Source organism: Candida oxycetoniae, assembly GCF_023343755.2.
Source record: "Candida oxycetoniae strain CBS 10844 chromosome Unknown scaffold26, whole genome shotgun sequence".
NCBI lineage: Eukaryota > Fungi > Ascomycota > Pichiomycetes > Serinales > Debaryomycetaceae > Lodderomyces > Lodderomyces oxycetoniae.
Genome location: NW_026055444.1, coordinates 1 through 27,228, shown reverse-complemented (window position 1 = coordinate 27,228; position 27,228 = coordinate 1). Strand labels below are relative to the sequence as shown.

Below are 27,228 nucleotides of genomic sequence, written 5' to 3'. Positions count from 1 at the left end.
AATTCATAGTATACCCTCTCAAAGTTTATAATCCTAAACTATTACTCATAAATTCTTATCAGTGCAACAATACAACAACACAAACAACAACACTTTTTAATACGATCCGTCTTATTACTTGATACATAAAATTAAACACGATCTAGTATAGACTAACTTTATATAGCATTTTATTCTCCAACAGACTTGCCGTTCTTTCAATAACTACAACTACATCATTGCTTTCTAAATTCTGCTCAGCTACACTCCCCTCCCTCTACACATATACTTACTCCTCCCCCCGCATACACGTCTTTACTTGAAAGCAGTCAACAACAAACACGTCTCAACAGGTTCTCTATCTTACAACCACAATTTCTTTTTTCTGCTGTATTACTTTTACTTTTTTTTTTTTTCGGAACACTCCCCCAATCTATTTAGAAAAAGCTTCTATATTAGTCACCTCAATATCTTCCCTATCGCTTGGGAGAAACACCAACTGATTACTATTAGGGAAATACAAATCTAACCTTTACATTGCAATTGCACAGCATTTAATTTTTAAGATAAAAAGTGAGAATACCCTTTTGACTGCGAACAAAAAAAAAATATATCTATATATATATATATATATGTATATTATTATGGTTCCTTTCCCTCTTTGAAAATACTATGATAAAACAACAAGAACAGCAGTAATAGCAACAGCAGTAACAACAATAGCAATAGCACAGGCCCAAAACTAGCTGGAAATACCATTTGCATCAAACCCGTGTGTTTAAATCTTTTTTAATTTGCCAATCTTTCCCTCGCCTCGCCCCCCCCCCCCCGCATCCCGCATCCTCCCTATTCTTGCAAAAATGTCGATGGACACATACAAGCCACCAACGACAGCAGATAAAAAGCAAATTGCAAAGCTACAGCAGGTATTGATTAATTTCTTTACAAAAGCTGCTCAAATCATACTAGACTCTAGATCGTCTCCAGAGCCGCTGCAATTTATGAGTCAACCTTCACAACTTTATCTTGTTCAAGTTCAAGAAGATCCAAATCTCAAGATCAACAAATGGTTTAATCTTCATATGCCATCAACTCTTGCTACTTCTAAAGATGAGTTGAAGATGTGGAAATCTTCGGATTTGACTAATCTACCACCGATGATTATCGAGACTTATCTTGATCTAAGACAATTGCCATCGAATCAAACTTTGGTTTTATTTGACGAGAATAAGCATCCTTGGACAGTAGCCAGATCAAGTGGTAAAAAACAAGAAGTTGTATTGGAAAGGTGGCTAATCGAATTTGATCAAAAACAACCGGGCCAAGTTGTGGATGAACTACCTTTGATTTACAAACAAGCAATTGTACTATTTAGAACAATATACGGATTCTCGAGATTGATGCCTGCTTACAAGTTGAAAAAGAAAAATTCAAACAAGTTACCTTTGGGGAATAAAATATTGGACGGTAACCAGCCTATCAGTTCAAAGGGAAGAATCGGGTTATCAAAAGCAATAATCAATCAACAAAGTACTTCAACAGAGCCGTCTTCGCACATGACTCAGAAGAATTTTCAACCTATAAGTACCAGCTTAGGTTCGTTGAAGATATCTATTGCATATAGAAATCACTACGATTTTAGTATATCTGAGAATGAGGAAGTTTTATCGGTTCATTTTATCAAACACGATGAAGATGCAAAAAAGCACATGTCACTATCTCCATGCTCTTCGTTGACGTCGTTTAAAGATAATTTATCACTGTTTAATAAAGAACTTTCAACTTCACTCAAAAAGAGTACATCAAACGCAACTTCATTTAAAATTGGATCTAATTCCCCACCACCACCAACTCAACCTCAGAATCAAGCTCAAATTCAGAATCAGATTCAAACTCAGACTCAAACTCAGACTCAGACTCAAACTCAGGCTCACTCTCAGGCACACTCTCAAATACCATCACAGACGGGACCTACAACAATTGCCACCCCTGGCGGAGCTACTTCTCAACCGCAGAATTTACAATCGAGTTCGTTAGAAAGGAAAGTTTCAATTACAAGTAGTAAATCGATCTCAAATGCATCACTAGCTGCTTTTCTCAGAAATCCAAGAACCAGTAGCACCCCTTCGTCTACTAACATTCCAATCGTTAGTACCAGTAATAATGCATACAGCACTTCAATTCCACGCTCAATCGGATCCTCGACTGGTCAGGATGAGGGGATTTTCACTAATCCCGATAGCACAAATAACACGCCTAGATTTTCCTCTTCTTTTGGATCGCGAGCAAGTCGAAGATTCAGTAATACCAGTATCAGGCAACAAACACCGCAATCCGATTATTTCACACAAGGAAACAATAGTGTTGATGCAGCATTGAGTGGTTTATATGGAGATGATGACATTAGTGACTTTGTACGAATGATTGACAGCACATCAGACTTGAAACTCTCGGGCGGACATAGTAGCTCACACGACTCAGAAACTAGAATTAGATCAATACCCGAGGTTGAAGGTGGCGAAGAGAGGTACGCTTTAAAGAAATATCAACTGTTGAGGAATAAGCATCAACAATTGGGAGATAGTGTTAATGCAAGTGTGATTTTGCAATCACGACAGAGTAGTCGCAAGAGTTCGTTGAATTCACCTGCTAGTTCATATGATCAAAATCAAGTAGTAGTTTCATCAGCCCATTCTTTAAGGGCAAGAGAAATGAGCCCGCCCTCGCGATCTGGAAGTATTGAACCAAATCGACCCACAATTATGTCGAGGATAAACTCGATAAATACTTCATTACCTACACCTGTCATTACATCGAGTGCCAATGAAATCCCTACCATCACCAACATCACCAACAACACCAATAATAATAACAACAACAACAAAAACACCACCACCACAACAACAACAACAATTATAACATCATCATCATCATCATCATCAATGGCTACAGCTCACCCAAATAGAATGTCATCTATACAAACAAGTAGTTTAACCAATAGAGACAGCCAAAGTAGCTCTATTATTCCAAATATCAAGAGTGGAGCAACAACAGTTGTGAGTGGTATGGCAACTAGTCCCTCTATATATGAATATAGAACTTTATGTTATAGATGTGGTGACAATAACTACAACGAAGATGATCCAAATTCTGATCAACAATATGACCCCAAGTCAAGGAAGTTATCGAGGAAATATGAAGAAGAAGAGGATGATTTACTTTTTGCAATGAGTGACATGAATCCTAAATGAGTATAGCATTTTTTTTTTTTGTTGTTGGTGCACTTTAGAGTTTGGTGTTGGTGCACTTTAGAGTTTGTCGTTGATGCGCTTTAGAGTTTGTCGTTGATGTACTTTAGAGTTTGTCGTTGATGCGCTTTAGAGTTTGTCTTTTTTTTGATTTTGATTAAAGAGTCTACTAGCAAGGTGTATTGCAAAATTAAACTTGGCTGTTCTTTTTCTTTTTTTTCCCGTTATTTTAATTTTCTTTTTTTTTTTTTTTTTTATCCTAATCCTCTCAGTTATTATTGCACAAACACTATAAATGGAGTTAAGCAGGTATGGTATTAATTATTAGTAGCGGTTATATATATGCATATATACATATATACATATTATGTGATGATTCTATAATTCTTTACTCATCCGAATCTTGACCTGGGTTACATGTTTTATAGCCCAACAAGATGAGTAATCTCCAAACACCCCATGCCAAGACGGCACCTAAAATAGGGCCAACCCAGTAAATCCAGTGGTAGTTTGGGAAAGATCTTTTTGCGATACATGGACCAAAAGATCTAGCAGGATTCAAACCAGCTCCCGTGTAATAAACACAAACCAAATGGCCCAAGAATAAGGCAATACCAATTACAAATGGAGCCATAAATGTTGCTCTTGACTTTTCAACGGCCATCATCAATACGGTAAAACACAAAATAAAAGTACCAAAGGCTTCCAAAAAGACTCCTCTTGACCTTGAAGCTCCGCCTCCCAATGCATTGGCAAATGCAATTGGACCAGGAGTCATTGCAGATGCAGCACCAGCAGCAGCCATACCTGCAATGACTTGGGCAACCATCATAACCACACCTCTAATTGGGTTAACTGCTTGGGCCAATATCAAAGTCAAAGTCACAGCCGGGTTCAAGTTACCACCGGAAACTCTGAAAAACATAAATACACTCATCATAACTCCGAATCCAAATCCAAATGAGATCATAAGCAATTGCATTGGATCCGAGCCTTGACCTTTTGGCGGGATAGTTGGATCTTGATTTGCAATTTGAGCAATGACAAAAGCTGTCCATAAGAAGATAAATGTACCAAAGAACTCACCCAAAAATGCAATTAAATGGTTTTGGAACGCTGAATTGGTCAAGTGTTGTTTATACCTTGGTTCAAATCTTGGTCTTTGTTGTTCAATATCATCCGGGGTAGGAGATGCGACATCGTTACTTGTATCAACTGAAGCAGCAATCGTCATTACGTTCTTAAAAAGATGGAATAATATTTACTAAGCTAACCAGAGTTGTAAATGAAAGGATTCACAAGGGAAAGAACTTGGTATCTAAACTTTTACTACAGAGGGAGAAGAGAAAGATTGTCAATCTTTGCTGCTTATATATATATACCCCATAAGAGAAGAGGAATTGAAAAGCATACATATAAAAACAATGTGCTTATCCAGCATTTCAGCAAAGCTGACAATTTTTTTTTTTTTTTCATAACCAACCAACATATGTACGTTACAAACCTGAAATCCATCAGTACCTACTTATTTATTTAACATCACCAATTGAAGTACCCTTGTATGTATTTTCTCCAACATGTGGGCATTAATGCAAAAAAAAAATAAAAAAATAAAAAAATAAAAAAAATCTAAGCTATGATAGATTTTGTATATTACACATAATTAATTGTTGAATTTCTTTTTTAGACTATACAGAAAATGCTCAAAGCACTTTACTTCCAGCCTTTTGACCAGAAGGAAAGAGAGAGGCAATCAACTAAAAATCAACAGGACAACTAAAAACATGTATCCATTTTTCAGCAAAAGTTTTGTCTACTTAATTACAATGCAATGATGTCAATGATGAGTTACCCCTCATGTAGGCAACTGAATTAGACTGTCAATAAAAAAAAAAAAAAATGAAGTGAGTAGTTAACTAGAGTGACCAAAAAACCTGAAATTTGTGAAAGACTCCTTTTAGTCACCATTTCTTTCTTTCTTACTTCTTTCATCTCCTTCTCCTCTCCTTCTTGTCTTTTTTCGCCTCCTCTTTCGTCTTGAGTTATTTCAAATATGGATTTTTCCGGCAATAACAAGTATTCTAAAATTGAATAGCTCACAAAAAAATTATGCACTCAGGTTCATCGGATTTATGAACCTCTGAGTGCATAAAAGGATTTTATTTTAGAGAGAAGATTATTTGGCAATATGTGCCCTAAATTATAAGCCATGTACATATTAGTCCATACACAATAAGTTATGACTTATAAGCCATAAAAAACTATAGACTGTGAGTTATGAGCTATTTAGAGCTGCCGTTGTTTGCCTATGTTCTGATACATATAGTTTAGTACACGTTATATGATAGCAAACGTGACTACTGTTTTAATAAGATGAAGGAAGAAGAAAAATAAAAATTCAGAGATTTTTTTATTCTTGTTTCTGTATTTATACAATGTGTCAAATGCAAAACAAAAATCGATCCATGTTGTTTTAGGGTGCAGAATACGGCTAACAAATGCTGGATGACAAAAGCTTAGTGATCATACATAGGTAACAAGTTGTATAGCTCGGTTCATTTCATCTCTACATAGTGCAATTTGCTTATAAGCATCAGGAGTATATATATGAATACATGAACATATACATTCAATTTAGCCTGTTTGTGCAGTTTAATAATGATAATTAAAGAGCGTATCTATTTATAGCCGCCTAGGATAAAGAAAAAAAAAAAAGAGACAAAGTGAGAAGAATAACAACTAGTTAGAAGAATAACAATAGGTGAGAAGAACAAAACAATAAGAGAGAAGAAAGAAATAAAATGCTAAACGATTTTTTCATTTTTCCTATTGTTCATATGTGAGGTGCACAACACAAAAGTATAACCATTTTGAATAAAAAAATGTTGATATAATTGTACAAATAAAAGCTGAACATACTATAGAATTATAAACATAAAGTGAAAGGGCTGAAAGGAAGGGAAATGAGGGGTTGAAGAGACAAGGAAAAATTTACATCCTTGTCAATACTAAAAAAAATCTAAACATAAAATGCAAGGGTTTAGTCTCAGCTAACGATGTAAATATATCTACCCATACATAAAATGCATAAACTAGTCGAATATCTTAGTTTTAATCTAGACGGTTAGAAGCTGTTTCATCTCAACGATGCCTCCTGTGGGAGCTAGAATTCACATTATTACCTTTACCAAAAAAGGAGTCAAGTTTTTAGTCTAGAACTGATGCAAGTTTCGTTCGTCTCTGTAATTAATAAAATGAAAAAGAATATAAAAGAAAAAAAAAAATTAAAAAACAAATATGGAAATAGCTGGATCGGCAAAAAGCACCTTTTGTTGCAGAGACTTTTTTAATAGGCATACACGCACGCACACATGGGGGGGGGTCGTATTTGACATTACAAATCGCCGCTATTTTACCAGAAGAGCACTAACTAAGAACTATATATGCGAATCTAATAAGTGAGGACTATATATGCGGATCTAATAAGTGAGAACTATATATGCGGATCTAATAAGTGAGGACTATATATGCGGACCTAATAAGTGAGGACTATGTCTGCGGATCTAATAAGTGAGAACTATGTCTGCGGACCTAATAAGTGAGGACTATGTCTGCGGATCTTATAACTAAGAACTATATATGTGGATCTTATAACGGTTTAGAATTTTCTGCAGAACTCTATACTAAAGCGGCTTAGCTTTTCTTTTCAAAATGAAAATCTATTTTTCATCAATTGACATTCTGTTTGTTTGTTTGTTTTTTCTTTGTTTGCAAGAAATTTCAAGTTCCTCCACTAAACCTTGAAAGTAAATTTACAGGAAAGAAATCATTTCTTTTTCAGTTTATTGGTCAATTATTGACATGGAATTATGCCTCTACTTGGGCAGTAACTCTGTTTAGATTTTCTCCTATGATCCAATTTTGATTTGAGAATTGAACAATATACCCAGCGCAGCTCGATAGTATATATCACTCTCTCTATATACTCTTGATATCTACACTCTATAGACTAGTCTCTCTCCACTAGTCTCTCTCCACTAGTCTCTCTCCACTAGTCTCTCTCCACTAGTCTCTCTCCACTAGTCTCTCTCCACTAGTCTCTCTCCACTAGTCTCTCTCCACTAGTCTCTTTCCACTAGTCTCTCTCCACTAGTCTCTCTCCACTATCTCGCTGCGCTCGATAGTGTCGTCTCGTCTAGTCTCTACAGTTGGTAATACTTTGACTTATACGAGGATGTCAGTGACGTGACAGTTTTCTTTTTTGCGACATTGAATAAATTGAAAAAAACGAAAATATAACAGGGGAAAACTCCGACTATATACGGTACAAGAGAGTAGTAGTAATTTACACTTTGGGTCAGCCGCTAACTAAACGTCGGAGGTTCGTCTATTCAAAATGAAGTCTTCGCATCAATTTCTAAATAGAGAGGTTTCCAAAGATAATACGGCAGAGGATAAGCAACTGACGGCAAACTCATTTATCACGAGTAAATCCTCATTTCTAAAAAATAATGAGTCGAAAAACGTTACTTTTGAAAGCATGAGGGAGAATCCAGGATTTTATGTCGCTGACGCAAATGATGTCATTGATTGGATTGATGGGTTAAAACATCGGTATCAGAAACTAAGGTTGAACCAGCGAGAAGAGTTGAAATTATTGAGAGAACAACAAGATGAAGAAAACAGGGCAAAACGATTGAAAGAAAAGTATAGAAAGAAGCATTTTGATGAGGATTTCATCAAATTGGGTAAATATTTGGAACGTCAAAATGATTTTGGAGAAAGCAAAGGGCAAGTCCTGGCGACGACTTGTAATGAACGCAATGTTGATCATACTAGGGGGGATATCATTCAAAAGAATAGTGATAGACAACTGCTGTTGCATGAAAAAGACCATTATAATGACTGGAAATCAACTGTCAGCCAAAGTCTGGCTAGTAGCGGAAAGGACATTTCTAGTGGTGATTCTGAATTTGGTGTGGCTGCTTATTCCCATGATATAACGGGGGAACCTCAATACAATTTAGATAAGAACCGTGAAGGTGAACAAGAAAATATGTATTTTGGTCATGGGGGAAGAAGCGGTGAAAAAATAGACAGTCACCAGTATAATAAAATGGATAGCGAGATTATTGAAATTTCGTCCAGCTCTGACGCAGACGATGTTGAAAATGACAATGACGACAATGTTGAAGATGATGATGACGACAATGATGATGATGACGACAATGATGATGATGACGACAATGATGATGACGATGATGATGATGACAACAATGATGATGACGATAATGACGACGATGATGATCACCAAGGTGAATACTCGGATTCCCACATGATAAATGATGATTACAGAGACGAGCAAAATTACAGCCAAAATCGATATTCTAGCATTTCATACAATCCACACGTGGTACGCCATACATATGCGCCCATGCTTTATTATAACGATGAAGATGAAGATGATAATGATGATGATGAAATAATGGAAACCACACATCTTACAAGATATGAGATTGAAAGTAAAGAACTGAAGTCCGCGATGAATGATGTGAATCATTTAGTCCATCGGAAAGAAAGTGATTATACAGAGAGGGAAGATTTGTCTGACAATGACGAGAATCTTGATATAGAGAAGTACTCTGAGGAGAGTGAAGAAAATGAGGAAAACGAAAATTATTCTTATGAGTCATGCAATGATGATGGTTGGGAAAGCGGTGCAAATAAGATCGAAAAAATATCTTGCAAAGAGGCGATACAAAGATCTGATCATCATTATCAGCATCATGATGATGATGATGACACTAAAGAGTCAATCCAAAGCGATGTTGACATGGCTGAGGATCACGAAAGCTACGGAGATCATTCTGAAATAAATCAGGATAACAGACAATTGAAGCAAAGTTTTGAGGAAGACAAAAGAATGGAGAAGGACTCGGAAGCAAGTTCTGCTGATTTCTACGAAAGTGTTGAGAAAAAAGAAGTTCTCTCAACTCATGCTTCCAACTTCATTGATTCTCAGTTAGAAGATTATGCAGATCTGGAGAAAGAAGATGATGAAACTGACGACCGAAATCATTACTCTAATATAGCTGCAACAACGTTGAGGACCCTGTACAAATTCCAACATTTTCACCAACAGTCAGGATACATGGCAGATTCTGAGTTTACTGATAACAACTTTGTAGCTAAACCTTCACTCGAAGATGATAAAGAATCTGATGCGTTTTATAATGATAATAATAATAATAATTTCAGACCCGAAGATTATGCTGCAGTTCCTGAGGCGTTTTATGCACATGAGTTGAGTAGTCAAAGATTGAAGGTCAATGACTTGGACAGTAATTTGTCCGATGCATCCTTAGCTGACGAAAGTCAATTTGAATCTGCAAAAAGTGAGTATCCCATCCCCGTTGCAAAGGAGGTACGCAATGATAAAGTGGAGGAGTACCCCTTGGATCAAATTGAAGATACACCTCCATTACCGGTTTTCAAATCAATTGCTGAAGAAGAACCATTGGTGACATTGAAGAAACTAAAAGAAACAGAGTTGAAATACAATGTCAAGATTGATGCCATAGAGGAGTTGGAAAAAAGCTTAAACATAACATCTCTGGAGGAGAGATTGAGCGGCGAAGAAAACAACTTGTTGTTGCTGACTCCAACACCTCCTCCTCTTTCTTCTTCTTCCAATCATGCCAGATTGCAACTGAACTTATCTGAAGAGCAAAAACAACAAAATGATTTTTTGGAAACAATTCCTGTGCCGGTTCTTGAATCGGTGGTGAATCTAAGTATGTCAGAAGATGAGGACAGCACTGAAGATTTTTCTACAAATGCTTCGGACATGGTGATATCAACCACAAACCCTCAGATGAAGGAAAGAAACGATGACCATGTAAAGACAAGTAATGACCTGCAGCTCAGTGATGTTATTACGATTGATGAAGTGAGGGATTGTAATGCGTGCAACGAAATTGATGATCACGGATTAAATGTGTTATCAAAAGTGGAGACTGATTTTGCACCTCAAGTCAATGGAGAGAATCACCTTGTAAGTAATGAAGAAGAAGAAGAAGAAGAAGAAGAAAAAGAGTCATGTGGGGCAATTGAAAACTCAAGTGATTATGAAGAAGATAAAGAAAGCGATATGAGCATCGGAGAGACCATTCAATTGGATGAAAAGAGGAGTGAAGCGAATGAAGAAAAAGAAAAGAAGGGGGATGAAGAGGAGGAGGAAAAGCAGAAGAAGAATGATGAGAGTGAAACACAAGGCATCAATGACGAGTATCGCAATCAAAATCAAAATCAAAATCAAAATCAGACTTTTGTAGCTGAAAGCGTAGAAAAAGAAAGAATACAGACTCAGAATAGTTATTCTACTACGACGAAAATTGATGAGCTTGCAAATTTGAAAGCACAAACTGAGCCTGTTGCAGAAACTGTTGAACTGTCCTCACCTTCACATATTGAGTTGGCTAATGAAGAGCAAGATTCAAATGGTGAGAAGACGAGTGCAGCGCTTCTTTGCCCTTTACCAATTCTTCAAAGTGCCACTGATCATCTGCTGTTGCTTGCACTGATACCCATGCCGATTGAACCCCCAAAGCTAGACTCGATTAATGAACTTGAGGTTGAGTCTGAACTGGAAGAAGACGCGTCCATGTCAAGCGTAGTGATTGAGGATGATATTGAGCCTGCCTTGGAGACTGATGACTATGCAAATATGGAAAATGCCGTAGCAGAAACGGCTTGTGTGGATTCGGTTGAGGTGGCTGCATCTGACACAATTGATACTTTGCAAGAATCTAATTACAAAAGTGAAGAAGAGAAAGAAGAGAAAGAAGAAAAAGAGGAAGAAGAAAAAGATGATGTTGATGAAGATGAAGATGAAGATGATGTTGAAGAAGAAGAAAAAGAAGAAGAGGAAAAAGAAAAAGATGATGTTGATGAAGATGATGAAGAAGAAAAGGTAGAAGTCTCTTACCAGAAGAATCAAAAAGTCAATAAGTTATTGACTTTTGAAGATGAGGTTAGTGGCGACGCACCAATTGAAGGCTCCACGATAGGTGGTATTGACCAGACAATCTTAAAGGTACCAACCTCTATAGAGTCGGATACACTTGACAAAAGCCTGAATAGAGATTCTATACAAACACAAGATGAGCTCCCATCAAACAGCCAAGTTGTGGACATTGTCGAGCCATTTACCAATGATGTTGCTTCAGAGATAAACTTTTCAGTTTCCAGTGCAGTAGTCTCACATCAAATCGAGGGAAATGACTGTCAAGGAACCACTCTTCGAACGACTCGTGTCTCTGAGGAGGATGCGGAAGGGGTATTGGACACAGGCAGCAATGATGAAAAAACGGGTTTTGAATGCAGTAATGATGTAAAAATTGTAGGTCTCATTCCCCATTCAGAATTGGACCGTGACGGAAGCTTTGATAAGGAAGTGGAAAAAACTGAAACAATAGCCAAAAATGAAATTGGTCTGGATTTGGTTCCAACAAAAAACACTACTGAGCAAAAAGTAGATGAAGAAAATCCGTATACTGTCGAGAGTCAAACTAATGAAGTGGAACAAATGCACGATGAAACAGAACTACTGGAACTGCTGAATGCATTTGCTACTAAAACAGATGTTTCTATGAGCTCTTTTGATACTGGTATGCCGCAGTCAGATGACAAAGATCATGAAGCAGATAAGCTTGAAACTGAGAGTGAGACAAAAAAATTAACGGAATATGATGTAGAAAAGATACTCAGCAACAGGGAGATTTCATCTAAAAATAAATCACAGCATGAAAACAATGAGAATGGTATAGGAACAAGTAATTTTGTCTTCCCTGCAATCACGCCGTTCGTGCAACTAGGAAGCTACATTGGTAGTTTAGCGAACAAGTACAATAATTACAAAAGAAATAGGGAACCACTCTATGGCACCACAACAACACGATCTGTCGAGATTTCATACATGAGACCATCTAGCCGGCGAAGAAAAAGAAGAAGAATTTCAAAGTTGCCTCTAGAAGAAAGTAAGCCTGTAGAGGAGGAGAAGAAGGAAGATAGGAAAAAAGAGAGGGAAGAGGAGAAAAAGAAAAAGAAAGATGATGAGAAGCAAATTACTACCAAACCTGAGCTAACTGGTTCTAAAAATATTGAAGTGAAAGACAGAATCATCATAAATGAAACAAAAGTTGCTGTACCAGATGTAACAGATTCTACTGTTAAAGAGGATGCTCCAGCTAGTCTGGACTCTAAAAAGAGACATTATCGTCGTAAAATCCTTGGCTTAGACTTGAATGAGATTGAGAGTTTTGAGTCAGTAAGAAGCTTACGAAATGGTAACGTGTATGGTAGCGAAGACTCATCAATGAGGTCTGATACTAGAATAACGCGATCACGCGATTCCACTAGAGATCAGTTAGATTTGAGGTATCCAAGATCAAGCTCGAAGTCCGACTCTTGTGAGCACGAATGTCCTGCGTCCAGAACGAGATCTAAATCGCCTATGAAAAGACCAGCTCATGCTATGAGCGAACCTTGTGAGCAAACAAGAAGGAAAAGAGCAAAGGAGTCTAATTTTGGAACAAACAATGAATTTGAAAATAATAGAGGACACCCGAGGGAGAAATAACTCACTCGTTTACTTATTATATGTGAGTATGTATTGTTTTATATGAAATGCATCATGCTCAATTCAAATACTCCAAAAAAGACCATGTTTGTTATAAAGGACCTTGCAATGGCTATTCCCAAACCTCGATAAGACTTTCTCTGTGACAATCCTGTTTTCGCTATATGGATCAAGTCTTTGTCCAACCCAAGCTGTTTTCTCAACATAGAAGTAATCATGTTCTTCTGAGCTAACGATTTAGCTGTATCTATGGGAAATATGAGGATCCAGCTGAAGACACCAGATAATCCACCAGCTAGTAGTATAGAATAGGAAGTTGGCCTTTTAGAGTTTTTGTTTGTTATCTCATTTATTGACCATTTCATGGATTCATAAATAGTATAATACATCCCGGTTGAAATCGAATCTCGCAAAAAATGTAGTTTGAAACCCGAATATAAACCTGTCCATCCGCCATATTTGACTATGGTATAAACTATTTGAAATGTTGATGTATTGTTTGTATGTAAAGGAGGCTGAACCACCACCTTGGAAAGTGCTTTGCTCTGTACAAGCTTTTCCAATTGAGCAAATATCTTTATGAACTCAAACGGGCATGCAAATAAGGAAACGCAACCACCTGCAATAAAACCCGATCCAAAGCAAACAGGCAAGTTTCTCAAAAAGGGGTTTGAACTTTGTACCATCCCAGACTCTCTAGTTTGAAACATTGTATTGTACACCAGTGGTTTGCACTGTGTGTATATGGAGACACTTAGAGATTTTGATAATGACGTAGATATAAGCGGAGCCCACACTCCTCTAAAGAAGCCTCCAAATCCCTCCTTTTGATACGTTTTCAAGAAGCAATCAAAGTAACTCAGAAAGTGCTTATGCGTTTGCATACGAACTTTCACTGTATCCATTGGATAACCTACCAACGTTGATGCTAGCGACGCAGCGTATGCGATGATGCTTGAGCGCAACGGTTGTAATCGCTCGGGGAACACGTGGATGGCATGCTTGTGGTCTATCTCGCCAGTTATTGCTGGAATACTACTCCCATTTTGCGGAAAAGTTCCCGACATACAACAAAAAGTCTTTCGCAAAGGTAGTGAGGTACAAGCTGGCCCCCCTCCGCGTTTTCTCTAGCAAAACAAATAGCGCGAGTACTAGTCAATTAGCTACAAAATCCTTGACTACCCCTCCCAAAAAGAGGGAAAAAAAAAAAAATAGGAAAAAGAATGGGAAATGGTAAAACAAGATGGAGAACAAATTGATAGAAATGAGAGTTTTTTTGGTGATAGTCATCACTTTTAAAATTTAGGTTCAATCAATCAATCTTGTAACACTTTTTTTCATCACCAATATTCTATATACAAAAAAATGAAGAATAAGAAAAAAAATTAATCTCAAAAATGTACACTATCGAGCAACACTACACTATCGAGCGAAGCGAGATAGTGTTGTAACAAGCTACTATGTGCTACTCGATAGTGTTGTAACAAGCTACTAAGTGCTGCAACACTATCGAACAACACTACACTATCGAGCAAAGCGAGATAGTGTTGTAACAAGGTACTAAGTGCTGCTCCACTATCTCGCTTCGCTCGATAGTGTTGCTCGATTGTATTGCTCGATAGTGTTGCTCGATAGTGTTGTAACAAGCTACTAAGTGCTGCAACACTATCTCGCTTCGCTCGATAGTGTTGCTCGATAGTGTTGTAATACAGAGTTATTAGTATCCTCTTCTTCTCGCATCATTGACTTGTGCCAACAAATCCTTAAATCCCACTAAAAACTTTCTTCTCCACCACTCACGTTTCAACTGTTTTCTGTATTTAGCAGGTCGAATATATCTCGATTGTACCTTTTGCAAATATCTAATCTTGTTCTCATTTACCACCCTCTTCACTTGAGTAAACGCCTTTGGGATATTCTTGTATGACACATTAACACTTCTTCCGGCATTTGTACCAAACTCGCGTATTCCTCTAGCAACTTCACGCGGGCTGGGCTCACGAGACGTTGCTTCGAATCCGAAATCGTCATTCATGGTATCTTTAAACGACAACTCTGGTATAGAGCTCTTTAACAATTCGTCAATATTAATCTTGTGCGTGGAGGAGTTCTTTTTCAGTGCATTTGTTCTGGTCTCATTGTGAACCTTAAATTGTTCATTAGTGGAGACAAATCTCCCCAAGGTGTAACCTGTTCCCAGAAGGAATGGGCCAAGTTTCAAAGGTGAAAACTTATTCCTAAACAAGACTCTTGCTAGCATCTCTGACTATAAAGAGCGTCTTCTTGTTAAGCTCAGTGGTCAAATTTGGGCTTCTAACGTTGGTCAAGAAAGGGAACCAAAAAAAAAAAAAAAAAAAAAAATTGGTGCAAACAAAGAGAGAGAGATTGGAGCGACAAAAAGTTTCTTTAGTACAATCTTTTTTTTCTTCATTCACTTAGTAGAGAAATATAGGGTTTTGTTTGATAGTTTATGATTAACCATTCGATTGGTTACGATGCAGAGTATTCATGCTCCAAACACGTTATCCAATGCAGCGCGGTTTCTCAATTCTGTGTGTCCCGGGTACACTGAGCTTGAAGAGAACTTTCATTACTCGCTAGAGGACAAATCTGTTCCACTTTCAACAAAAGAAATTGGTTGGCCAATATCAAATAGGCAAAATGGGCAGAATGGACAGAATGGACAGTCTATTAATCCGCACTCAAAATTGGTGCTAGAGAAAGAATACTTGAATATAAGTCGGCCGCCACTAGGTCAATTGGAGTCTACTACTTATGTTTCCCTACCGCTTCATCTAGTTACCGAGTTTAAGAAAATGGTAAACACCTGCGAGAGGGCACAAGAGGGAAACATGTATATTGGAGCAAATGTGAATCCTCTCACTCCTGATCCCTTTCGAAATATAAACCTCAATCCTGGAGCTATATCCACCATCATTGAAACAAAGACCGAGTTTCAATCAAGAAACCCTTTCAAGAAAGCCAATACCACCACCACAAATATAGAGGGATACAAAGATCTCACAAATATAGAGGGATACAAAGATCTCACGAATATAGAGGGATACAAAGATCTCACGAATATAGAGGGATACAAGGATCTCACAAAATGTCTGGATATCACAATTTTGGCTTGGAACAACAAATTTTCGTCTTGTGGGAAGTTGCTCGTGTCATCGCATGTCAATGTGTTAAACATTTTTGGTTTGGACGAAACCTCAAACCTCGTGTACACGAAAAAGAAACACCAGAAGCAAGGAGGAGATGGTGGGAAACTGATGGAAGTTTTGGTTGAAACACCCCTTTTACGACTCAAATTTGAAGATACATCAATCATCACTTCTCAGTGCGCATTTGTTTCAAATGGTGAAACTATTATTGTTTTAGGGTTCCATTCGGGTGATATCATGATTATTAAGCCGCAGATATTGAAACTAAAGAGTTTTGACCTAAAGGTCACTAAATCTGAAGCTTCTCTAGAAGCTGTTGGTGTTTCAGTGGTTGCTCTTGTGCATCATCCCAAATATGAATTTTTGATAATTGCCGGCTACACAAATGGAGAGGTTCTTATCTTGAACCCCTTTGGTATAGAGGACTTGACTCAATACAGGAAAAGTATTAAAGAAAAAAATCCAAACGTTACTATATTCAGAATGCACGACTTGAGTCCAATTGGAGATGCCAAGGATGATGTGAAACTACTTGCTCATTTCAAGATAAGTCATAAGGCTATTACTGCAATTACTTCCACAATGACCATTGAAAATGTACGTGACGCTGGTTTACAGCCTTTCCTACTAGCTATTGCGTCTGCTGATGGGTTTGTGAGGTTTATTGATTTGATGTTCACTTTCCGTATAGAAGAAAACAGGTCGAGTGGAACAACCTCAATGGTAACCGATATTATTTCAAACTACTTTAATACAGGCATCACGCATATTATGTTTAGCCATGACTACAAGTTCTTTTGCATACTGGGAAGAGGAGATTTAATTGAAGTGTTTAAAATGTCTTATTATGATGTTGATGGGCTTTTGCGAAAAAGCGATAGGCAACAGGGAAGATCCAGAAGCGGAACTATCAATAGCAGAACCTCTGGTGCCAATGCAGCAGAAGGTCCGCCACGAGCACAAACACAACAACAACAAAACCAATACCACAACCACCATCATCACCACAACCACAACCACTTCCTGTTCCCGCCTATAATCAAATGCATCGAAATTGTATGTCGTATTAAAGGTCATGCTAACATTGTCAATTCTGTTCAGTTTATGAAGGATAATGGTGATCTGCAGTCAACATACAAAATAGTTAGTTGTGGTGGTGACGGAAAGATTTTCGTATGGGAATTCGACTACAAAGCATTACCAAAGGTGAAAAAACAGCAGCAGCAGCAGCAGCAGCAACTACAACAACAACAACGGCAACAACAACAGACAAGTGTACACCCAACATCACACAGAGCTCGAGAAAGCCGCAGGTCAATGTGTGAAAGAAAAAGCAGCGTTCAAATACTACTACATAGTCCAAGTCCAGCCTCTAATATTCAGGGCAGAACAGCCCAACGTAGAAACAAGTCGGAGGACCCTATTCATAAAAATCAATCCTTGGCCACGCCGCTGCTAGTGAAAAAGAGCGCCAATTTAGCGAGCATTTTAAGCAATGACGAAAATTCAAAACAAGAAGATGCGATTGAAGTTGCCGCTTCTTTGTACAAGAAATTGCAAGACATAAGAAATCGAAAGAATGTGCAGAAAGTGTTTTTACAATATGGAACTATTATATCACCCATTGTAAACGACAAACTCGTTCCTTCGATTGGAATTCCTTTAGTCACGATGGATTTATCCAGTATAATTCCAGATGGCAAGATTAATAATGTGATGATAGACAATTGGTCATTATGGTGTTTTTGTAAAAACGGCGATCTATTTAAGTATAAAATTGTATAAAAAAAATTCTTTTTTTTTTACTATTATTATTATTATTATTATTATTGTTATTATTTGACACTTCTCTTCTCCCCCTCCTTTTTTTTTTTATTATTAATTATTTAGTGTTTTTTCTTTTTGTGAAAAATCATCAAAGGTATTACCATCTAATCCAAATCCTAGTTCTTCTTCTAGTCTATAATAGTCTGTCCCTGAGGGGGTTGTGTTAAAGTCAAATCCAATACCTTGAAAGTTTTCGTCATCCCTTTTTTCTCCTCTTACATATTGATCAACTTGAGGATTTGCCAGCTCAAGACTCGAGTAGGAAAAATCGTTCAATTCCTGCGGCTTAGGATAATCTGCGTCTCGCGTTTGAGACGGGAGAACATCAATCAAAACGTTACTTGGACCGAGTCCACGTTCATTGCTGTGGTAATCAATCTCTATTTTTCTATTTCGTTCAAATTCTTGCTTTTGTTGCTCTTGTATTTGCTCTTGCTCTTGTATTTGCTCTTGCTTTTTCTTCTCCTCCAACTGAAACTGTAGTTGGATTTGTTGTTGCTCCTCTATTGGTTTTCTGACAAATTCTCTAAAGTTTTTTACCTCCTTAATTATTAATTGTTTCATCTCAATCAACTCGTCACACGTTTCAAACGTTTTAAAATCAAATTTGATCTGACACTCTGGCTCATCTCTTGGGTCGTGCCAGACTTCTAGGTATTCGTGATTCAAAGCTTCATTCACGCTAATTCTCTTGTGGGGATCCAAAGACAACATTTTCTCCAACAAGTCTAATGCAAGAGGATTCGCATTTGGAAACAAGTGTTCATAACTTATTTTTTTCATAAAAGGTAATGATCTCACATAGCTTTGAGCTCTTTGAGAGCCGATTTTCACCAAGGTTGATTCTGGGGGTGTTCCCAATATCATCAATATTTGGTTGAGCTGGTCCACATAGTCCTTACCTCTAAAAATGGGTTTTCCTCCTAAAAGTTCAGCAAGTATACATCCCACAGACCATACATCTATAGCCTTTGTGTAATTTGTGAAACTCAACATAATTTCCGGAGCTCTATACCATCGAGTTGCCACATACTCTGTCATAAAGCCCTGATTTTGTTCAGGGTTTTCTGAAAATCCTCTTGCAAGACCAAAATCACAGATTTTCAATTCACAGTCGGCATTGACCAAGAGATTCCCCGGTTTCAAATCTCGATGTAGTACATCGGCGGAGTGGATATATTTGAGTCCACAAAGAATTTGGTATATGAATGATTGATAGTGCAGATCCGTAAGCGGCTGGCCCGATCTTATAATTTGGTGCATATCACACTCCATTAACTCCTCATATAGGTAAATTTCGTTGAAATCGCCTGATAAAGGATTAGGTATTACATCCAAATCGTACAAGCATGTTATATTCTTGTGACCTCGGAAAAACTGGAGGAGCTTTATTTCACGTAAAGCTCTCTTACACAATATTTTTTTACTAAAAATGTTGGTAATTTTCTTTATAGCAACATAAGACCCATTGGCAGAAGAAGATAAGTTGTTGTCGTTGTTGTTGTTGTTGTTGTCGTCAGGCATTGTGTTCTCTGACCCATCATCGTATTTGGCAGAGCACACTATTCCATAAGCTCCATGGCCCAACTCTTTGATGATTTTGAATCGACGATCAATGATAAATTCTTGGTTATAAACTTTGTTTACCGTCCTTCCATAGTAAAGTGGACTGCTATCTTGGTTCATGCGGCGGAGGAAGTGGTGAAGAAAAAGGAAAATGAAGCCTGGGGGGGTTCTAATAAACCAGAAAGGAAAAAAAAAAAAGAAAATTAAAAATTAAAAACTAAAAAAATTAAAAACTAAAAACAAATTGAATATATCGTTTATGCTTTACTGAACTTAATGACTTGAGATGTAGATGTGTAGTAACTCAAGATGTTGAAGCTGTTTTCTTTAAAGAAGGCTGAAAAAAAAGTTTTGAGGGAGAGAGGAGATTGAAATTTTTTTTTTTTTTTTTTCTTCTCTGTCTTTAATTGAACTTCTATTTTTAAACCAAAAAGAAAAAAAAAACATCTTGAGATATCAATGTCATTTACTAAAGTTAGGGGACGACACTAAGTGAGGGAATTAGCTATGGAAAACATGAAACCCGTGTGAACCCCTGAGATGAAGCTGCTGTATAATGAGCTCTTTATGGGATATTGTAGAAAACAAGCTCCTATTGTTGTGCTGTTCTTGAAGAAGTTGTGACTTTACATATTGTAAAACGCGGCCAATTTGTAAAAGTTTGAGGCAATACATCTAAATGTATGTGTTAAATATTAGGATTGACACTTTTGTTTCTCTACTAATAAGTGAAGAATTCTCTATTAATAAGTGAAGAATTCTCTACTAATAAGTGAAGAATTCTCTACGTTTTAGTCAGTGGCCCTGTATGTTAGGTATGAGAAAGAAGTAAAGGAAAACCCGATGGAATAAGTCCATTGAATTCCAAGACTTGATTGAGCGATTCCACCGATATTCAGGTTAATGATCCATGAATCACAAACAAGGCCCATGTTGCTGATTTTTTTTTCCCAATAATGTAAGTTTACCAAGTTGCGATACAAGTAAAAGTAATTTCTCTGCTGTACAAATAATTTCTTCAATATCCGAGTGTGTAATCTCTTCAATATCCGAGTGTGGTCCGGTTTCAAAGTTGAGTAGAAAAATGTGTCTCCGTCAATAGAGATTTCGAAAGGGAGGAGGGGGGAGGAAGAGCAAGAAGGTGTGGCACTGCACATGATCATACATACATATGTCATCATTGACACAAGATTGACGGATATTAAAAACCCAATTTTTTTGTGTTTGTTTGTCTACCGTGAAATTCTTTATCCTTTTCTTTTTCCTTTTTTTCCTTCCACACACACCCCCCCCCCCATTATTCAACGAAGTTGATCAAGGATCCCGCAAATAACCTTATTATTAATGGGATAGCTTTATGCTTTTGGGGCTAAAACCTGTCAGGGAAAGCCTCCCTGAGCTCAGGATAAGCTTTATTACACAGACACTATATCAAAAGTATGTTTCAAATATTTCTCATGTTTTTTTTTTAAATTGAACAAATTTTCCTTTTTTGGACACAACAGTCATGCCTTCTTTTGAGGGAGAGGAAAAAGAGTTTGATAATGGGACAGAGGTACAAAGTGGGAATGTTTTATATCTGTTTTTGCAAGGAAACATGCATAATATGCCCTGTTTCGGTTCCTTTATTGTTTAACATCACCAGCCTGAAGCAAAAAAATTTCATTTTTTATGGCTATGCTCCAAACTTTTTACAATTTGTTGGTTCATGAACTAGCGATATTGTGAACGGCTGACCAAAAATTGCATTAGAAAAAATAGTTGTGTATCTTGTTTATTTTTTTATAATTTTAGTCTCAGTATAAGCGATTGTGCAGCTTAGAGCTTGTACACAATAAAAAGTAGCACACGGGAACTTTTCAATAGGATTCCCGTACTTAAAGATCACTCTCAGACAGTAAGGTTTGAGAAAAAAAGACAAAGGAGTCCTATGGAATAAGGTTATTAGGTGAATAAAGAAAAAGAGAGGAAAAGAGGAATCGTAGATCGGGGCTTTTCTTTTTGGTGCGATTGCAAAAAAAAAATCTCATCTTAGCCGTTTTAATCTAATTACGAGATCCTACCGCTAGATTTTCTGTGAGACTACTAGTAAAAAAAAAAGTCAAAAAGAACCAAAAATGAGAAAAGCAAAAAAAAAAAAAAAATGAAAAAAAAGGACCAGTATAAAGAGAGCTTAACCAAACAAATGTCTCCCGAAAGGAGATTCATACCGGCAATGTTTATTCAAGAAGAACAAGGTGGAAGCTGCCAGGAGGACAAAACTAAAACGAAAGACAAGGTAGACCAAAAAAAAAAAAAAAAAAGGACAAGAAGCAAAAATATTTGGGAAACTTTAATAGTGACGAAGTGAAATATTTTATCTTTAAATACAATACTGATCCAAGAAAAGTAGTTCAGTGCAAAGCGATAAGCTTTTTTTGACCGATTTAGTGATTTAAAGTAATGAATGATGATCTTTCATGAATAGATAGTCGCTTTATTAATTTCCTAAAGAAAAAAATAATTCAAAACATCTTCTTTTTCTCCTCTTCCTCCTTCTCGGCGGCTGCCATTATTTTGAGGGGGGGGACTTCATATTGGGTTTAGTAATGCCTGACGTATTAACCTTTTTTTTTTTCCTCAACCTCTCCGTTTTCTTGGATTGATAAAAATATGTACTCACTCAAAAATCACTTAAACTATCCCGCCTCTACCATCGAATCATCAAAGAATGTGACTTTTGTACGTGACGTAATTTGCACTTTTGGTCAATTGACTGTGGTCTTTTTCAACCAGTTGCATTAGCGCCTTCTTATTTGGTCTCCTCGCTTTGCACTTTTTTTTTTTAGTTGAACCCTAGTTGCATTAAAAAGATCAACAAAACCTCCAATTTTTGTTTGTTTTTTCTTTGTTCTAGAAAAAGATCTTATCTAAGTTTAATTATCAGAGTTTAAACATTTGAGTTTAAGAATTTGAGTTTAACAATTTGTTTAAAAATTTGAGTTTAACAATTTGAGTTTAAACATCTGAGTTTAAACATCTGAGTTCCGTGTTTGCTGGTAAGAATGCTATTTCGTGAGACAAAGTTAGACTTCTTTCTAGAAAATTTAATTTGACATCTCCTGTAGATTCATGCGAGCGAATTATTATTATTTGTCTTTCCTAGAACCGTGGTGATGGTTGATAAGAATAAAGAAGTTTACTCTTTTAGATATATATGAATCAACTTCACCAGAGGGAAAAAGAGACAGTTGTAAATCATTCTTCTCCGTTAAGGGGAAGGGGGAGGGGAAACTGAATCGTTTTTCTTCAACAATCGAGGTATAAGAGAATGTTTGTAGAGATAAGACATACATTAGCGTACAAATACAGTACCTAACAAACACAGTACAGTTGAAGCTTTTACATCAAAGATATGTTTCTTCTTTGTTTTCTCGAGGCGATACTTAGATACAATAGAAGGTATAGATAAAAATTATTTTGCTTTTTTTTTTTTTTTTTTTTGATAATTATTTCTAGTTGATTTTCACTTTCTTCTTTATTAAGAAATCATCATACGGAAATGTGAAGATAAGAAATGGCAAAAATTCTTGATATATTTTATAACAAAAACCGCCTTCATAGTTGGAAATCTTAAGTTATTGGTTAATAATGTTTGGAACTCTGGTATTTGAAAGAAGGCTGTTTTTGGCAGAAATTTAATGATCCATATTTTTGTCTCTTTTTTTTTTTGTTTTCTTTTCTTTATTTTGCCCTTTTCTTGACAAAGAAGAAGAATGATGGTTTCGAGGAGGCAAGTGGCGTGAGCAAAAAGGATATTTTTATGAATATAAGCTTTCAGTTCAACTTTAATTGAATTGTCTTTTGGAAAGCTTATAAAAACAACACACTTTTGCGTCTGTTGGAGGAGGACATTTTCCTTTTAGTTTTTTTTTTTTTTTTTTTTGGTCAAGCTGGAATACTTATCAAGATAGTACACACACAAGAGATCTTGTGAAAAGCCACTCACAAACAAAGAGAACAACTACTAAGCAAGAAATTTGCAAGTCAAACATTTTCTTTCCAACAATAACAAGCTATTATTTTGTACATCACGAGTTTGGTATTGCTCAATAATTGTTCAATTGCTGGTCAAGACATTACACCAAGGGGTACTATTAGTTAAAAATTCACCTAGGGGTATTACTTGGGACCATATAGTTCAAAATTTTATCAAAGGGTATCCCAAAATCTAACTTTTTTTATTTAAAATTTTCCCATTAGGACGAATCGTAAATCTTTACAGGATTCAATAGTGAGCCTCGTAAAGGAAGAAGAAAAAAAAAAAAAAAAGAATAACCTAATTACATATTCGGGACTATTTTAATTATTTGGACTAAAAGTTTGTGTGTAAAGAGTTAGTTTACTTGGCCATCTTTTATAACCATTTAGACACTAAACTTGATATCAATCAAACTTTTTTTTTTTCCACACATACACTCACATCCAAGAGATATAAAACACATACAAGAACAAATAGATATCCGAGCATATTAACAAAGAAAACAACAAAGTTTGCTTTGTTATTTTTTTTTTTAACATTTGCACATTTATTTCCTTTAAATCGGAGGATAATTTTTGCAAGTGGTTAAAAGACAGCTTTGAAGTTTAAAGAAAAAAAGCTTGAAGCAGTGGGCATTTTGAAATGCCATTTTTTTTTCAACTCCCCTAAAAACATTTTTTAGACTTGAGAGAAAGAAAGAAAGTAAGAGAGAAAAAAAAGAGCAGCATTTTTTTTTTAAAAGAAAAAAAAAAAAAAACATCCAACTCGTGTCCCGTTGACGAATATTTCGTGTGAGAAACACTAAGTTAACATATCCCGTATTTCTGTGTATTCTCGGTATCTGTGATATTACTTAAAACATTGAAAAGCACATAAACAAAGAAAAGATAAAGTTTTTAGGTCTCAAAGAGAGAGACAGAAAAAATAGAGAATAGAGAATAGAGAATAGAAAGAGAAGTATAGAGGCAGGAAGAAAATAAAGGTCTGAGGAAGCACACTTTCTATTTTAACATTAACATAAGTCTAAGGACAAGTTACAAGGATAAATAAACATAATTGTAAAAGTATCACAAATTACAATTTTGAAAACTAAAAAAAAAAAAAAAAATTAAGGTCCATTTTAGTATAAAATATCAACCAATTTTCCTTATTGAAGAGGGAGAGGCTTGTGGGAAATTTTTGAAGAAACATTAAGCAAGGATTCCGATTTTTTTTTTATTTTTATTTGGCTTGTTTGAATTGAGTCCTTGAATACTGAAGTTATAATGAATTCGTCGAATAAAATTGAGCGAATGGATGACTTGGCCTCGTTGTTTTTGCCGGAATCACTTCAGACGCTACATAACTCGTCGCCTATGACTTCCACCAATAACCACAGGAGTAACAGTAACAGCAGCGACAGCAGCAATAGTGATAACAACCATCATACAAGCTCGAACTTGTTACTACCGAAGGACAACATGTCTGTCACCGAGAATATGGAACATGACTTGAATACGCGGGAGAAACCAGATTTAGAGAATAATAATGGTTCCGATAACGTCACATCTAATGCAAACATATCCTCTTCTACAAGCTACCAAGATTTCCTCAATAGTAACAATTTTATCAACAGACCTACTCATGATGTTGATACGGAACAGCCATATTCACATATCAATCATTACTCTCTATATCTACCGTACGAAACTAACCCAAATATTCTTCCACACTACCCAAACTTTCATAATCCAATTTACCAACAATACTTTCCACAGCAGCAACATCAACAGCAGCAGCAGCAGCAGCAGCAGCAGCAACAACAGCAGCAACAGCAGCAGCAGCAACAGCAACAGCTCAATTTCCAATCACAGGGACAACAGCTACAATCTCAGTCATTACAATCTCAAGTTCAGTTTATTCCAGACGGTGGACCTATGCTGATGATTCAGTCACCTCAAGCAGGTACACAACAACTATCTCAACCAAATGGTAATAATTATGGACGAGGTTTCGAAGAATATTCAGCAAACAACTGGATGAACAATACGGAGTACAGCGGTCTTCCCCAGGGTAATAATTCTTATTCACAAGAGGCACCGAAAGACTTGGAACAACCCGACAGTGGTCCTACAAGTCCTAAAAAGAAGAAAGCTAAACGGAGAAAACGTGACTCTAGGCAGCCCTTTGACTTTCACATTGATTACAAACCAACAAAGATTAAAAAACTTTTAGATTTTGAGCAGTCCGGTATAACGAGCATTAATGACTACAAGATAATCGATAATAATAACAATAATGTTGCCGTTGATTTCAGTGGGTTTTTGAATGGTCGGTTTTTTACAAATGATACCGACAACAACAACTATATTTTCACTAAAAATGAATTGCAGAGAAATACCGGAGGGGCTCAAGCACAAAGAGATAGTCATAGTACAAAGATGGAAGATCCTAAAGTGGTATCGTGTTATAGAAGAAACTATGTTCAAGTGTTGATCAACATGAAACTTTCCGGTTTGAGTAGTGATTTCAAGTTGTTGCAGTTGCAAACAAGTGAGTACGGGTACACAACAACGCGGGTAATAAAGTACTTCAAGATTGGAATCCATGCAGTGACTAATATTTCAAGTTCTAAAAACGTACCAATAATAATACGGAATGACCTTAAAGACATAGAAAGAGAAAGAGAAAAGGAGAAAAAGAACCAGACAAATTATCCTTCTGAATCGAAAGAAGACATTGTTCAGCCAAATTCTATTAGTTCGCAAGAGCATGTGGTGGTTCTTAATGAGGAGATGATGCCAGTACAAGCAAACGGGTCGATTGATAAGTTTTTTGTTGTTAAAAAGTTGCAATTTAAGAATGCCACTCCAAATAATGGTAACTTGACGTTTCAAAACTATTACCACTTGAAGATCAAATTGAGTTGTATTGTTGCTGATATGTATTATGACGATTATGTTGATAATATGGATGTACCTATTGACAAGAATGGGAACACAACAGGATTTAACAATAATGAGTTTTTGCTCTCGGAATTAGTTAGCGAGCCCATTATTGTTAGAGGAAGGAACCCAAGCTTTTATGCTGAAAGAAAAGATATCCTCATCAAGTGCCGACAACCAAACTCAAGAAAAAGTTTCAAGTTGGCAGCTCAACCATCTGAGACCAAAGAACGAATCTACCATAATAATGAGGATGATGAGGAAGGAGCTGATCATACAGGAGGAGGCGGAGGAGGTGGTGGTGTCGACGATGATTCTATTACTGACGATGCGATCGATGCCGCAAACAGTGGGACACGTGAATTAACCGACGAGGACGAGGGCGACAAGATGGAAGAATTTGACTATGGTTTACTATATGCAAGTAATAGTCATGATGAGAGCGATGGCCAAGATTCACCGATGGATGAGGTCAAGAGAAAGAAAAACGAACAGAATCAGCAAATATCTGGGTATTCTACTACCACTAGTAGTACCAATACTACATCATTAGACCTTAATATGGTTGATAAATACAAATACTTTCCGATATCCAGCCATTATTACTTGCCACCTGTTAATGTTGTTTACTTCCCACATCGAGCCCATCATCCTATTGATAAAGAAGACGAGAATAATAGTATGAGTATGGAACCTGTTGTTGAGAGGAAGAGCTCAAATTTATACTTTAAATAAGTTGTCTTTTTCTTTTTCTTTTTTTTTTTCCCCTTTTTTTTTTTTTTTTTTTTTTTTTTTTTTTTTTTTTTTTTTTTTTTTTGCTGTTCTTTATCAACACGAAGAAGAAAGACAAATT

General features: G+C 36.5%; 8 protein-coding genes across 8 annotated transcripts; 4 read left to right on the top strand and 4 right to left on the bottom strand. All coding sequences in view use genetic code 12, as the record gives it.

The window, feature by feature from the left end:
* Positions 1 to 845: 845 nt before the first annotated feature.
* Positions 846 to 3,230, top strand: KGF56_002734 (serine/threonine protein kinase regulatory subunit; the record flags this gene model as incomplete). Its single annotated transcript, XM_049323995.1, has 1 exon — positions 846 to 3,230. The coding sequence occupies one exon, from the start codon at positions 846 to 848 to the stop codon at positions 3,228 to 3,230; it is 2,385 nt and encodes a 794-aa protein (XP_049180182.1).
* Positions 3,231 to 3,615: 385 nt separating this feature from the next.
* Positions 3,616 to 4,461, bottom strand: AQY1 (Aqy1p; the record flags this gene model as incomplete). Its single annotated transcript, XM_049323993.1, has 1 exon — positions 3,616 to 4,461. The coding sequence occupies one exon, from the start codon at positions 4,459 to 4,461 to the stop codon at positions 3,616 to 3,618; it is 846 nt and encodes a 281-aa protein (XP_049180181.1).
* Positions 4,462 to 7,623: 3,162 nt separating this feature from the next.
* On the top strand, positions 7,624 to 12,867 carry KGF56_002732 (uncharacterized protein; the record flags this gene model as incomplete). Its single annotated transcript, XM_049323992.1, has 1 exon — positions 7,624 to 12,867. One exon carries the CDS (start codon positions 7,624 to 7,626, stop codon positions 12,865 to 12,867), a length of 5,244 nt encoding a protein of 1,747 aa, XP_049180180.1.
* A 38-nt stretch (positions 12,868 to 12,905) lies between these two features.
* KGF56_002731 (uncharacterized protein) lies at positions 12,906 to 13,934 on the bottom strand (the record flags this gene model as incomplete). Its single annotated transcript, XM_049323991.1, has 2 exons — positions 12,906 to 13,114; positions 13,754 to 13,934. 2 exons carry the CDS (start codon positions 13,932 to 13,934, stop codon positions 12,906 to 12,908), a joined length of 390 nt encoding a protein of 129 aa, XP_049180179.1.
* Positions 13,935 to 14,584: 650 nt separating this feature from the next.
* KGF56_002730 (mitochondrial 37S ribosomal protein bS21m) lies at positions 14,585 to 15,127 on the bottom strand (the record flags this gene model as incomplete). The annotated part of the gene is made up of 1 exon (XM_049323990.1): positions 14,585 to 15,127. One exon carries the CDS (start codon positions 15,125 to 15,127, stop codon positions 14,585 to 14,587), a length of 543 nt encoding a protein of 180 aa, XP_049180178.1.
* Positions 15,128 to 15,362: 235 nt separating this feature from the next.
* KGF56_002729 (uncharacterized protein) lies at positions 15,363 to 17,822 on the top strand (the record flags this gene model as incomplete). The annotated part of the gene is made up of 1 exon (XM_049323989.1): positions 15,363 to 17,822. The coding sequence occupies one exon, from the start codon at positions 15,363 to 15,365 to the stop codon at positions 17,820 to 17,822; it is 2,460 nt and encodes an 819-aa protein (XP_049180177.1).
* A 93-nt stretch (positions 17,823 to 17,915) lies between these two features.
* MKC1 (mitogen-activated serine/threonine-protein kinase) lies at positions 17,916 to 19,550 on the bottom strand (the record flags this gene model as incomplete). The annotated part of the gene is made up of 1 exon (XM_049323988.1): positions 17,916 to 19,550. The coding sequence occupies one exon, from the start codon at positions 19,548 to 19,550 to the stop codon at positions 17,916 to 17,918; it is 1,635 nt and encodes a 544-aa protein (XP_049180176.1).
* A 5,166-nt stretch (positions 19,551 to 24,716) lies between these two features.
* On the top strand, positions 24,717 to 27,110 carry REP1 (Rep1p; the record flags this gene model as incomplete). Its single annotated transcript, XM_049323987.1, has 1 exon — positions 24,717 to 27,110. The coding sequence occupies one exon, from the start codon at positions 24,717 to 24,719 to the stop codon at positions 27,108 to 27,110; it is 2,394 nt and encodes a 797-aa protein (XP_049180175.1).
* Positions 27,111 to 27,228: the final 118 nt, after the last annotated feature.